We start from the raw sequence: 14,082 nt of genomic DNA on the forward strand, positions 1-14,082 counted from the left end.
TGTTATTACAGCAGTATATCAGCTATCTACTCAACCTACTTCTGCCCCAGATTCTCTAATACACAAATTTAGGGTGAACATTCTACCAGAGACAAATCGATATTTATCAATATTCTTTGGATTCTTCTCTTACTTTTTATTCTTTATTCCTTGGGAGGCAGATTGGGAAGAATCTCACTTCTCCACTTACTCCCTGAATATTACTTGGCCTTTATGGCCCTAATTTTTCTCACCCTGGATTCTTTTTAAAATCCCTTCTATTTCTAAATCTGTTATCCTAGCTTCCTAGATACCACTTCCCTTTCCCAGCCAATTTTCCATTTTTTGGTCTCCCTATTCAATTCTTCCAACTTTCCTCTACACCAATGTTGGCAAAACTAATTTGGTCCCAGAGCAGCCTGGGACTTAAAATGTATTGATGAAACCCCCAAATACAGAGCTCTAAAGTAAAATTACAGGTCCATGGAGCTGGTAAAGAAGCCAGGACTAGACAAAACACTGATAAAGGGTAGGAAGAGTGGCCAAGAAAGTAAGCCAATAAAGAGAATCAGGTTTATGGAACCTTCTCTTTCAGCTCCTCTGTTGAGTTTTTGGAGAGTGGGACTACACAAAGTTTCCCCAAAGTCTTAATAGAGTTTTAAGTCATTAAGGCTTAAATGATATTAAAGCTTGAAACTGCACCAGGAGTTTTGGGATATCTTGCATATTTTTTTAAACAAGGAAAGCTATTAGGGAAGTTAGAAAGTCAGGAAGATGGGGCTTTCTGTGACTCCTAATATGGATGAGTAGCATATTCAGTGCCTCTTGTTGCAGGCTAGGCTTTCCTCTTAAGGACTTGAGCCTCTGTAGAATCGGGTGATGACTTTACAACCAATGTTACTGAGAGGAGAAAAGCCTGTGGCCTAGCATAGCACTCTTTGGGTCAGAAAAGGCTTCTCTGCTAAATTGGAAGAGTAGCAGCCCTTTTAATGAAGGTTCATTGGCATCAAAGTTTTCTCACTATATAAGTTTTCTCAATATCTAAAGGACCAGGTGATCTAAGGAGACTCATTTAGGAGATGGTACTACATATCCAACAGTTTCACTTCCTTAAGGCTAATGGGATTAGGGATTCCTGGCAGAAGGCTCTGAGTCAACACATCAGCTTCTGGATAGCATTCTATCAAAGGAGGATAAGTGGCTTGAGGTTTTCCTGAATCCAAAACTACAGCCTGAGTCACAACTTGGAAATTCCTTTTGAGGCCTCTGTCCCATACACCTCAGACAGACAAATGTACTTTTTCTACAACCCAGTATTTTTTTCCCAATAAGGAACATAACTTATTTCAAACTCACCATGTTTATCTATATGATTATTAATTATGATATCTCTAATTCACAAATTTGGAGTGAAGATAGAGATCTTTTACATTCTACTGGAGACAAACTGATGTTGATCTATTTATCATTATTCTTTGGTTTCAGTAGATATGAATCCACCTATTTTTGTGTCATCCTCATTATCATCATTATTATGGACTTGAGATTATAATGATCATTAATCTAAAGAGTATTCCCATTACTGTTCACAGTAAGGAAAAGTACATCACCCTCACACAAAATGGTACCCTCAAAGCTCAGGGTATGAATTCGAAGATCATCAATTTCAGAGCTAGAAGATAAAGGTTATCTAATTCAACTAACCCCCTCGTTTCATAAATGACAAAATGAGGTGCCATAAATGCTAAGTCACTTACCACGTGGCAGACCAAGGATTGAACCCAGGTCCTTGGACTCCAAATCTTGCATTCTTTCCACAGAGCTACATATGTCTCAACAACTTGTTGAGAGTTTTTTCTCTATTAGTCATTTATGAATCCCTTTCTTCCCAGTTATGTTACCAGAGAAGTTAAGCATTTTATAAGAGCCAGGACAATGTCTGGCACATAGTAGGCATTTAAAAAATACTTATTGATTTGCTACAGAGGGGAATCTAGGTGATGTATAGAGAAAAGATGTAAAATAAATATGTAATGAAATTTAACGTATTTTTCTGTTACTGTTCAGTCATATCTGACTCTTCATGACCCTATTTGGGGTTTTCTTGGCAAAGATACCAGAATGGTTTGGCATTTCCTTCTCTATTCTGTTTTACAGATGAGGAAACCGAGATAAACAGTGATAAGTGAGTTATTTAGGATCACACAGCTAAGAAGTTTCAGAGGCTGGATTTGAACCCACAAAGATGAGTCTTTCTGACCTCAGGCCCAGCACTCTATCCATTGTGTCATCTAACTGTCCCATAATATATTTTAAACATATACTAAAATATAAATGGTTTAAGTATGCATTAAGGTACATTTAAGTAAATTAAAATATGTATATTTTAAAGTATGTATTAAATAATGATTAAATACAATAAAACCTATTTGAAAAATAAAATTATTCATTACTCTTACTATTGATTTCTTCCCTCTTTTTTCCCAGAAGACTGATGTGTCAAGATGTCCATGTTATGCTCAACAGACACTTGCCAGAAATACCCAACACTGAGAAACTGCACACAGGTTCACTATTGTTAGCAGTGTGTTTCTTTTCCAAGGTCACGCCCTGCATATGCCAAAGATTTTAAGGTAAAGGAAAGGCTAATGCCTTTGAGAGATTATTCCTGTCACTGCTCACAATGAGAAATCTATATTATTCATCCTTGCCACTGGATTCTTCTTCCCTTCCCCTCCCGACTCCCTGCACCCCTGTCCCCACCCTGATCTCTGGCCTGACTATTGCCTCTTAGCCAACTGGCGAAATACCCAAAGCTCTGACTTGTAGCACTGACCAATAGGAAGGGAAAGCGGGGAATTTCTGAAAAGTTCATAGGAAGCTGGTTTTCCCCCCCTTTTTTCCTTTTTCAAACAGTCTGCCCTTGGGAGGAAGCAGTGAGATTATAAGTAGTCTGAACAGTAAGAACAGAAAAATCCAAAGAGACCAAGCAGGGTCTGCAGAAGAGAGATGGTAAGTCCAATTTTCTCTTTTCTTGTGGGAAATGCATTGTTCTGACTAGAGGTTGGGAAAGTGAGGGGACTACTCAACCAGGATGGCTGAAGAGTCACTAAATGTAAGGGAAAGTAAGAATGATGTTGCACATGGTGTACAGCACTTCATAGCTTCCAGAGGGATTTGACACCCTCTCATTTTTCCTTTCACTCATCCTGTGAGATGAACAGGGGACTCCATTGGATCTCCACTCTTCCAGATGAGGAAATGGTCTCAGAAAGCTTACAAAACTAGCAGGTGGCAGAACCAGCTTACCGGGCTCAAGCCTAGGACCCTTTCCTCTCTGTCCTTCTGGGGCTGCTTACTTTGTTCTCCCCAAATTCTCAGCAAAACTGGTACCCAAGTCTCTGGGATGATTCATCTCAATATAGTTTAGTGGAGTTCCTAGTGGCTGTACAAACGTAGAGCCCTGGCTAAGTGATGTCTCAGTCACAGCTCTTCCCATTCCACCTGCTGGAGGGACAGTACCATCTCCTTGCGACACTTCATTTCTCTGATACTACAGGTAGCTGGCCAAAGGTTTCCACTGCATCTGGGGCCATCTCCAGTTGTCCTGATCTATATCTTGTCCCTGGAGCCATATGCTTCCAGAGGAGAGAGTGAGGCTAGTGACTTTGTACAGCCTTGCCTCACTTAAATCCAATTCACTTGGAAGTCAAGACATTGGTCCTGTTTGAGAACAGCCACCAGCAAAACAGCAACAGGGAGTTAAGTGCCACCATGGTGCAGAGAGCACCAGAGTTGGAGTCAGGAAGACTCCTGAGTTCAAATTTGACGTCAGACACCTCCTAGTTGTGTGACTGTGGCCAAGTCACTTACCCCTGTGGCCTCAGTTTCCTCCTAGTACCACCTAGCTGCCTCAAAACTACCAATAAATATCCAAGCCAGTTATAACAGCCACACTTCTCTTTCTGGTGTGCCATGCCTCCTCCACTCCTCTCTCACCCCTACTGGTTTGTTTTCAGATTTCCAGTAGGGAGAGTAAGGTAGCTGACAGCTATCCCCCCTTCCCTTCTCTGTTACAGGATTCCCCTGTCAGCACCCACTCCCGCCCTCAGCCAGGAATTTTACTGTCAGTATCATTCTCTCTCTTTTCCTCAATCCTCTACCTTGCCAATGTATATAAGTATGTATGTATGTATATACACCCATGTATATAAGTATATGTGTATGCATGTAATATATAATAGGTGTGCATATATTATGTGTGTATATATACTATATGTATACACACACACACACACACACATACACTACCTTTGTGACAGCTTCCCTGGATCTCAGTTTTCTCACCTGTAAAATGAGGAGTTTTGGATAAGATCTTTCCTTCCAGCTTGGATCTGTGATTCCACGATCCTATGGAACTCCAACGCAAAGGAGCTTGCCATGCTAATGTTGGCTCAATAATGTCTAGATAAGACAGCAGGAAAACTAAAATCAATAATCCTTGGAACTAAGAAATATGGGAATTGGGGATTTCTGTGAATTTTGGATATATGTGCTGAAAAGGGAAGTCCATATATATTTAAGCTTAACAGGATGTCCATAATACCCGACATCAGATTTAAAAGCTACTTAAATCTTTTGATAAAAATCTAAACTATTATCCTTACCCAGACCCTTTCCTTGTGCAAACTTAACAAAAAACATTCTTTGTGAGAGCATGGTGGCTAGTGTGGATTTTATATTTCATTACACTCATTCACATAATCCAGATCAAGACTCTGAGTCAGGAAGATCTGAATTTGAATCCTGATTCAGAAACTAACACTAACCACTTAGCCTTAGTTGCAATGTTTGCTCCAAGGAGAACAGAGGGTATGACTTTTTTTTTTGGAGGTAATTGGGGTTAAATGACTTGCCCAAGGTCACACAGATAGTAAGTGAATGAGACTGGATTTGAACTCAGGTCCTCCTGATTCCAGGACTGGTATTCTATTCACTACACCACCTAGCCATCCCTGGTATGAAGTTTTTATAAAATAAATGTCTATATCTAAATCCCTAAAGCAAAAATACCTGGAGCTAAGGAGTGGAGTGTCTTGTTATCTGTAGAGGAAGCAGTTATGCAACCTGAGGCAAGTTGTTTAACCTCTTTGTGCCTTGTTTTCCTGTTCTGCCCAGCTGAGATAACAACTCACAACTCTATCCTGATTTTTAAAGTTCACAAAGGACTCTTTTCCACAGCTAGCACACTAGATAATGCAAGTATTCTAATTATTTCCTTTTTTTGTGACGAGGAGATTGAAGCTAAGGGAGATTCAATAGTTCGCCCTTTGTGACTGCCCTAGATATTTGGCATGTGTTTGAAGTGAGAGACAGACAGCTTTGATGTTAGGAAGACCTGAGCTCAAATCCAATTTCAGACACATTCTGACTGGGTCACTGTGGGCAAGTCACTTAACTGCTCAGTTCCCCTAAGCAATGCTAGGTGGTGCTATAGTGCATAGAGTCCTGGTCAAGGAATTAGGAAGACCTGAGTTCAAATTTGACCTCAAACACTTTCTAGCTGTATAACCCCAGGCAAGTCACTTAACCCTGTTTGCCTCAGTTCCCTCATCTGTAAAATGAGCTAGAGAAGGAAACTGCAAACCATTCCAGTGTCTTTGCCAAGAAAGCCCCAAATGGGATAATGGAGAGTCAGACACGACTGATTGACTAAATGACAAGGAAGCCCCTAAGTAACTGACAAATGGAAATTGCATTGTTGGGACACAATAGGTGTGGGAAATGGGATCTGGTGACTGGTTGGTTGGCATCTTTTCATGTAGGAATTAAAGGAAAAGGAGATTCAAATGCCAAGTGTGGTGGGTGGGAAGGAGGGACCTGCTTTTGACTTGACATGTAATTGCTTGAATTTTTTGCATAGTAGGTTTGACTAGAAACATACCTGCTTCCCGGGAAAACTTAGGTTCAGAAAGATAAGAACAAAGCACCATAGCATTTAAGTTTGTTTTTTACCTGGGTCCACGATTTTATGAGTGTGGGGAACTTGTTATATAGAGATATTCCTGTGCAAAAGGACAATTTTGCTATAACTTAAGTTCTTAGAATATTGTCTGGGGCACACAAGTCACACAGTCACACAAGCATTACATATTAGATACAGGTCCATCTCCAGTCATTCTGATCTATATCTTGCCATGAGACTGAGATGGCAAAAGAGGCTGGTGACTTTGCACAGCCCTCCCTCACTTAAATCCAATTCAATTGCAAGTCATGGCATCATCTTCCTGATGGCAAGATCCTCTTCAGGAGCAAAGGGCAAACAGCAACAATGTATTAGATACAAGACTTTGATCTATGTCTTCTTTACCCCACACTACAGAGCTTGTTTATTACTTCTAATCTACAAAAAATTAAGTATAACTTCAGTTGAAGAACATTAGATCGTATCTAAAATTGATGTCTAAATTTATGTTCTATACAGTGCTGGTCACTTTTATTTTTTGGTATTAAGTACAGAAAATTATTACAATTAGCAGTGGTGAATACAACCCAATAATGATAAAGTGGGAGAACTGAGAGGAAAATAAGTCACCATTAAGGAAATTCCTATCTCTAAATTTCCTGTGAAGCAAAACAGTATTATTAATCATAATGTTTTAACATTCCCAGTGCCTGACAGCAGATCAGAGGCCAAGAAATTAGAATTTGGGTTCCAAGTTATAAAAATATGGTCAATCTTTATCTGAACTGAGGCAGCTATTAAATATAAACATACATCCTTTATTTTCAACACACTGTCCTAATGAAATTTCAGTATGTTTATATGACAGACTCTGAGCAATTGGAAATTTAATGGTTTCAAGTAACAGTTTGGCCTAAATCACCCACACTTCCTCACTCATGGTTTCTTATATTCAGTGGCAGGCTTTGTATAATAGCTAGTCAAGGGTATTTCTGTGATCTTGGAACAGTTTTCTTTATATGTAACCAGAATTGGGTCAAAGCCAAGTCTCCTGAGTGCTGATTGTTAAATTTGAAGTGAGAGCATTTACACCTCAGAAACTGACAAATAGAACAAATCAATGTTTGATTTGTTGTTTTGTTGATTGCACAAACAAAGAAACATGGAGAAAATGTTAATAATGCTGATTAAATTTGAAACTGTGTCATGGGCACATTTTTTCCCTTGGAGAGTCAATCATTAAACATTTACCAGCATTTCCCTGTGTGTAACTGAGAAGCCTGAACAAGAAATTCAACATGTAAGTATCTAATGCAGTATAATGGAAATGACATTGGATTTGAAGTATAAAGACCTGGGTTTGGATCTTGGCTTTGCTACTTTTTGGCTATGTGAGATTGAGCAAATCATTTTGTTTCCTTTGGCTTGAATTTCCCCATCTATAAAGCGGGGGAAAGGACAAGTAGGTGATTTCTTAGTTCCTTTCTAAATCTATGATCCTGTCTATGCCTGACTCCTGACTCATCTACATCAGATAACACACAAACACATTACAGACCAGTGATTCTACACTTCTTGTGCCATGCACTCCTTTAGCAATTTGGTGAAACAGATGGACTCCTCAGAATAATAGATTTCAATGAAGAAACAAAATACCTAGTATTACAAAGGAACTAAGGTTCTTAACCTTTTTTGTTAAAAAAAAAAAAAAAAAAAGGCCCCTTCAGCCATTTGGTGAAACCTAGGGCCCTCTTTTGAGAATAATGTCTTTAAATGCATAAAATAAACTACATAGGATTACAAAGAAAACCAAAAGTTCGTGAAAATAAAGATATAATATCTTTCTCATTCAATTTCATGAACCCCCTAAAATCTATCCATAAACATCTTGGGAGCCCATGGATCCCAGGTTAAGAGACCACGTTCCAGACCTAAACCACTGGAACCACATTGCAGCAAGCCTAAATGGGAAAATGCCATATTTTTCAGTGTGGCAAAAGCAACCAATCTGGGAGATTGGTGAGGGAAAACCAAGGGAAAGAAACTTTGGCATATGGCTTCAGGTGCCTGAAAGGCAGGCAGTAGGAAGAGTCTATGGGAGAGTTTCTATAAACCAATAGCAAATGACTCATGTGGTAGGGGCATTCCTGGGCAGTCCAAAGGGCTTGCTGGTGGTTCTGAAGGGTCCGAATGTTCATATACCAGGGGTGTCAGGGACAGAGTATGGAGAAAGAAGCTCCTCCATCAAGGTGTACTGAGGCTATCTCTGCAGATGCCTTTACTAACTTTCTTAAGTCACTTCTTCTGTAGTGGGAGAAAGGTGCTTTAAGGTCAGTCATGGAAATCACCAGCTCATGAACAATTCTTTTTTCATTAGGGTTATCAAGCCCATCTTTCAAAGAATGGAATCCAAGAATGAGGCAGAAAAGGGAGTATTTATCATCATCATTATCCTATATCAATGGTATTATCAAGAATAATGATAATACTAATAATTACTATAATAACATTCATAGAGCACATTAAAGCTTTTGGTTTTGGACTAGATCTGTGATTAGCTCCCAGTGAAAAAATTCCTTCTACCCTTGATGCCAATGCTTTCCTTTTAAGATCATCTCCAATTTATCCTGTATAGATCTTGTTTTCACAATTCATTAGCATGTTGTCATTCCAAATGGACTGTGAGCTCTTTAAGGACAGACACTAATTTTGCCTGTCTTTTTTCTCTAGCACCTAACACCTTCTATAGTAGTAGATACTTAATATGTGCTAGCTGACCTGACAATTAACAATTCAATCCAACGCTGTTCAGCATTTTATGTATTATCAAGTTGCCTGGGGTCTATGAGATTCAGTGACTTGTCTGAGGTCATACAGGTAATACTTTGATCCTAGTCAGCACTTGAACCCAAGACTTCTTAACTCAGAAGTCAGCTCTCTCCCCACTAGGTCAAGCTGCCTCTTACTTTAAAGCTTGGAAAACACTTTCTATTGATTATTTGGTGTCGGTAGTATAGTTGTTATTATCTGTCATTTACACATACAGAGACTGAGGCTCAGGAAGTTAATTGTCTTACTTGTCAATGAAAAAGTATCAGAAGTGAGATTTGAACCCAGGGCTTCAAAATTCCCAGTCCTACACAGTACCCAGTATTCCAAACTATCTCTTCCCATTCTCTACCCACTGGGGCAAGTTACTTGAGCTCTCCTAAAGACAGAATTGAGCTAAAATGTGACTTTTTGGACCTACTCAAAAGGCCAAGAGATGAACTCTAAGCTAACTGTTGTTGATTGAATATGTGACCTAAAGAGAGGGTTCCTTTTCTTACTTTCAGGTTTACTATCTAGAAGCTTTCAGGAACGGGAGATTTCAAAGGACAATCTTTTGGACTGCCTTGATGTCTGGTAAGTTTTAGCATAGTCCTTTCTCAACCCTTGGACATTTGGAGCTAAGCATGGAGTCAAATAGGAGAATTCAGAAATATGGGAGGGAGTTCTTGGAAGAGGAAATGATTCAGGCAAAGATTCCTAGTGGAGAGGCAGAGGCTGATTTAGGGTTAGAGTTATTTTTATGGTACAACTTTCAGGAACCGCTCTGCCATATTGGATCTTAAGGTACTGAGCCTTGTGACCAGTGTGTGTTGCAGAGGTGAGAATGAGGCAGCCTAAGCTTGGGGTCAACACAAAGAGGGTCTGAGGGTCTGGAGCTGCCTGGAAAGAAGGCTTATAAACAGGAAAAGGAGCTATTGCCAAGCCTAATTACTTTCATTGTTCACCTCTTCCACAGGGAGCTGGCCTCTTTTGTCCCTGGGATAGCTTCCATTAACTTGTACAACGCTTTAGACATTTCAAAGTGACTTCATCAGTCCTCACCTTCTAACCTTCTAAGGCTCAGGAAAGAGTAGTTTAATTTTTTTCTTACAGACAAGAAATATATGCATAAAAGTTAAATGATTTTTTCAAGATAGGTAGCACAGTCTTGGGAAAAAAGCACTGAACTCAGAACAGAGCAATCTAAGTTCTAATCCTGACTCAGACACTTATAAAACGATATGTCTTTTAGGTAAGCCATTTAATCTCCTTAGGACTCAACAGCCTAGTAACTGGGAGGTGAAACAGGTATAAATTAAATAATTATTTTAATGATAATGAAAATGATTAAATTAAATGATCTCAAGGTCCAAAGTTCTAAGATTCTTTTGTTTTATAATATACAAGAAATTCACTAACATGAAATGATTTAGTTTCCTGCTTTGAAATACAAACTTTTCCATCTAAGGAAGTGTTGTATAAAATCTGGCTACCATATTTGGGTACTCTAAATTAAGTGATTATAAGCCTCTTGAGCCACTCTGCCAAATAGGGTCATGAAGGGTCAGAGAGGACTGAAATGACTGAGTAGCAAAAGTCCTTTGAAATCAGGTTCAATGTCTTATGCCTTTTTACATGGCCCAAGAGCACCTAGAACAGTGCCTTGAACAGAGAAGATGTTCAACAAATATTTATTGAATAGTTTAGGTAGACTTGCTTTTATATCTTTATCATGAGGTTATCATATGAAACAGTTTGGGTTTTTCCTGTTTTTGAAATGTAAACTTCTTATAGCTACTTCTGGACACTAACAAATCTAATCAAGGTAGGGCTCCTTGCTTAAAGAAAACCAAAACATGAACTTAGCTTTACATCCACAAAAGTGGGATTCCTTAACTGCTAATGGTTCCTCCATGTTGAGACAGACATTGACCATTTCTGGGCAAATAAGATAACCTTTCTGTTCTGATTTGATTTAATTTATTAGTTAGTCATTTATTAAGCCCTTGCTTTATGTCAATAACTCTGCTGGATGCTAGAGATACAGAGATGGGAAATGATGCTGCAGATGCGCATAAAGAGTTTGCAATTGTGTTATACGTTCATTTATATCCCTTCTAACTGTGAGATTCCGTGATTCTATGAATGTAGAAATTGTGGAAATGTCTATAGCATGATGATAATAATAATAACAAATACCTAAGATTTATATAAAGCTTTTAACTTTTAAAAGTGCTGGATTTACATTAACTAATTAGAGTCTCACAACCCTTTGAGGTCAGTCCTACAGGTTGTTTGTTTGTTTTATTATCTGAACTGTGATCTCACTGGTGGAGAGAGTTCTCCATAAAGAAACTCCTTCTATCAGGACAAATTGGTTCCTGCTCTGCAATTTAAAATCTTTAGAGAGTTACTTGAGGTAAGGAGAGGTTAAGTAGCTTACCCAGGGTCACACAGCCCATAGGAGGCAGACATACGACTTTAACCTTGGTCTTGTTAACTCTGAGGCCAGCTGTCTTAGTATCTATGGCACTAAGCCATAGTACCTCTTGGGTTTTATTTTCCTCATTTTGTGAAGGTGTAAACCTGAAGCCAGGAGAATTCAAATAATTTGTCCAGTGTTACACAGATAAGACTCCACATCCAGTGCAAGTTAAAATGTAATAAGGGCACTGTAATAGGGTAGCTAGGTAGAGCAATGGATTCTGTACTGAGTACAGTACTGAGCCTGAGTACTGAGCCTGGAGTCAGGAAGACTGACTTATCTTCATGACTTCAAATCTAGTCTCAGACATGTACTAACTATGTGACCCTGGCCAAGTCATGTAACCCTAATAGCCTCAGTTTCCTCATCTGTAAAGTGAGCTGGACAAGGAAATGGTGAACCACTTTAGTATCTTTGTGAAGAAAACCCTAAGAGGAATCATGAAGCGTGACAACAACAGAGCAATGGAAAAGTTCAACAAAGAAGAGTGAGATACTTGGGGAGAAAGGAATTACTTTTATCTGGGGCTCATTTCTAACTATAATTAACATGAGAAGTAGATTGTATAGTAAGTGGATAGAATGCTGGATTTGGAGTGAGAAAGACCTCAGTACTTTTCCAGCATCGACACTTATTAGCTGTGTGGCTCTTGGAAAGTCATTTAATTTCTTGTGAGGATTCAATGAAAGAACATATTTCAAAGGCTTTGCAAACCTCAGAGGGTTCTAGAAATGGTAGCTACTATTATGTAACTTATCTGCTAAGAGAAGAAATTGTAATAAAATATGCCGATTACTTTTTTGATTACTAAATGTCTTGAATGAGCTTTAAGAATTTGAATTTTCTTCTCCACCTACTTCCCTGATTTCGCCCTGAGTTCCTTTAAGTCACAACTAAAATCCCATCTGTGGGCAGCTAGGTGGTACAATAGTCAGGAAGACTCATCTTCCTGAGTTCAAATGCAGCCTCAGACACTTACTAGCTGTGTGATCCTGGGTAAGTCACTTAACCCTGTTTGTCTCAATTTCCTCTTCTGTCAAATGAACTGGAGGAGGAAATGGCAAACCACTCCAGTGTCTTTGCTAAGAAAACCCCAAATAGGGTCAACAAAGAGTTGGATGCTGATAGGACTAAACAACAAAATTCCATCTTCTACAGAAAGCTGTTCCTCAAACCCTTTTAATTCTAGCATTTTCCTTCTCTTAATTATTTCCCGTTTATCTTGCATATAGTTTGTATTTATTTGTTGTATTTGTTTGCTTGTTGCCTTCCCACTCAATTGTGAGCTCCTTAAAGGCAGGCACCATCTTTTGTCTCTTTTTGTTATACCCAGTGTGTAGTACACAGTGGTAATTAATAAATGTTTATTGACTCACTGCAATATAAGCAGGTTACATGCTTGTGTTTTCTTAACTTAGTAGGACAGAAAAGACTAGGATGTCATAGATATAGGGAATCTCTGGGTAAAGGAACTCCCTCAACAAATGCAGGCTGGCACCACCACTGTAGCTTATGGTCACAGAGGATTTCCTTGAGGTTAAATGATTTGCCCAAGGTCACAAAGCCAATATGTCCCAGAGTAGACCTTAAACCTTGATCTTTTCTGGGTTTGAATGTAGCCTTCTAACCACTATGCCATGTTGCTTCCCAAAGCAACTATGCATTGGTTGCTTTAAAAAAAAAATTTTTTTTCCTTCAAATTGTCTATAGGGTGTGTGTTGGGAGAAGGGTTATGGATGCTTTGATTATTAATATTCTGGACACAAATTCTATTGACTGTCTACAGTGTTCCGTGTATGTATGTATCTGTATTTGCATTCATTCTCTGTTCCCCCTCTTAATATATTAATCTGCTTCTCCATTTTCTTCACGCCAGCTCTAATTGCTCAGATCCAAGTGGGAGCCTGGACATACCATTACAGCAATCAGAAGACATATTCATGGAATTTTTCTCGGAGGTTTTGTCAGGCATTTTATACAGACTTAGTGGCCATTCAGAATAAAAATGAAATTGCATATCTTAATGAATTTTTGCCCTTCTATCCTGAATATTACTGGATTGGGATCCGGAAAATCAATAATGTTTGGACCTGGGTGGGAACCAACAAGACCCTCACAAAGGAGGCAGAGAACTGGGCAGAAAATGAACCCAATAACAAGAGGAATGACCAGGACTGTGTGGAGATCTATATCAAGAGAACTTCTTCAGCTGGGAAGTGGAATGATGAACCATGCTTGAAAAAAAAAAGGGCATTGTGCTATAAGGGTAATATTATCTATTTTCTCTAATTTTGGTTTGTTGGGTTAAAAAAACTGGTTTCTCTAATGTAGTATTAGACATTGTTCCTGCCTACAGGGAGCTTATAATCTAATTGGGGAGATAAGCCACAGGTCTATGAAATGATAATCATTTGAGATATACAAAGTGTTAATAATGATATAAAGACTTTTTGAACAGATAGGAAGGGTGGATAGTGTTCAGCTTTTGTCCATGATCAGTGGAGACAGAGTTATGAAAAGTTAGGGAAAAAAATCTGCAGCAGAAGGGAATCATGGAAGAAAATTCCTTTGATAGTAAGGCTTTGAAATAGGCTACAAAGGAGAAATTCAGAAAGCTCCTTCTTCCTCCTTAGAAATACTTGATAGTAGAATAGGTAGCTCTCTGTTTAAAGAAGACAAGGGATGATCTTACCTGGAGACAACATAGGCCAGAGAAACTCTGCAGTTTTGTGATCAAGAGGAAACCCAGGATCATTAAGATATGATTTCCTGCTTGCACACTTCTTCTCACACTGTTCCTTATGCCCAGAATGCCTTTTCTATCCATTCTCCTTTTCCCACG

The 14,082-nt window shown here is 38.9% G+C and overlaps 1 protein-coding gene across 1 annotated transcript in view; it reads left to right on the forward strand.

Annotated features, from left to right (window-relative positions):
* The first annotated feature begins 2,857 nt into the window (after positions 1–2,857).
* Positions 2,858–14,082, forward strand: part of SELP (selectin P) — a 43,005-nt gene continuing 31,780 nt past the window's right edge. Inside the window, exons 1-3 of the mRNA XM_072648700.1 lie at positions 2,858–2,991; positions 9,280–9,349; positions 13,117–13,506. Coding sequence (XP_072504801.1) covers positions 2,989–2,991; positions 9,280–9,349; positions 13,117–13,506 — 463 coding nt within the window. The 5' untranslated portion in view covers positions 2,858–2,988. The remainder of the gene's footprint in view (positions 2,992–9,279; positions 9,350–13,116; positions 13,507–14,082) is intronic.

The sequence above is a fragment of the Notamacropus eugenii genome, chromosome 2 (genome assembly GCF_028372415.1).
Source record: "Notamacropus eugenii isolate mMacEug1 chromosome 2, mMacEug1.pri_v2, whole genome shotgun sequence".
Classification (NCBI taxonomy): domain Eukaryota; kingdom Metazoa; phylum Chordata; class Mammalia; order Diprotodontia; family Macropodidae; genus Notamacropus; species Notamacropus eugenii.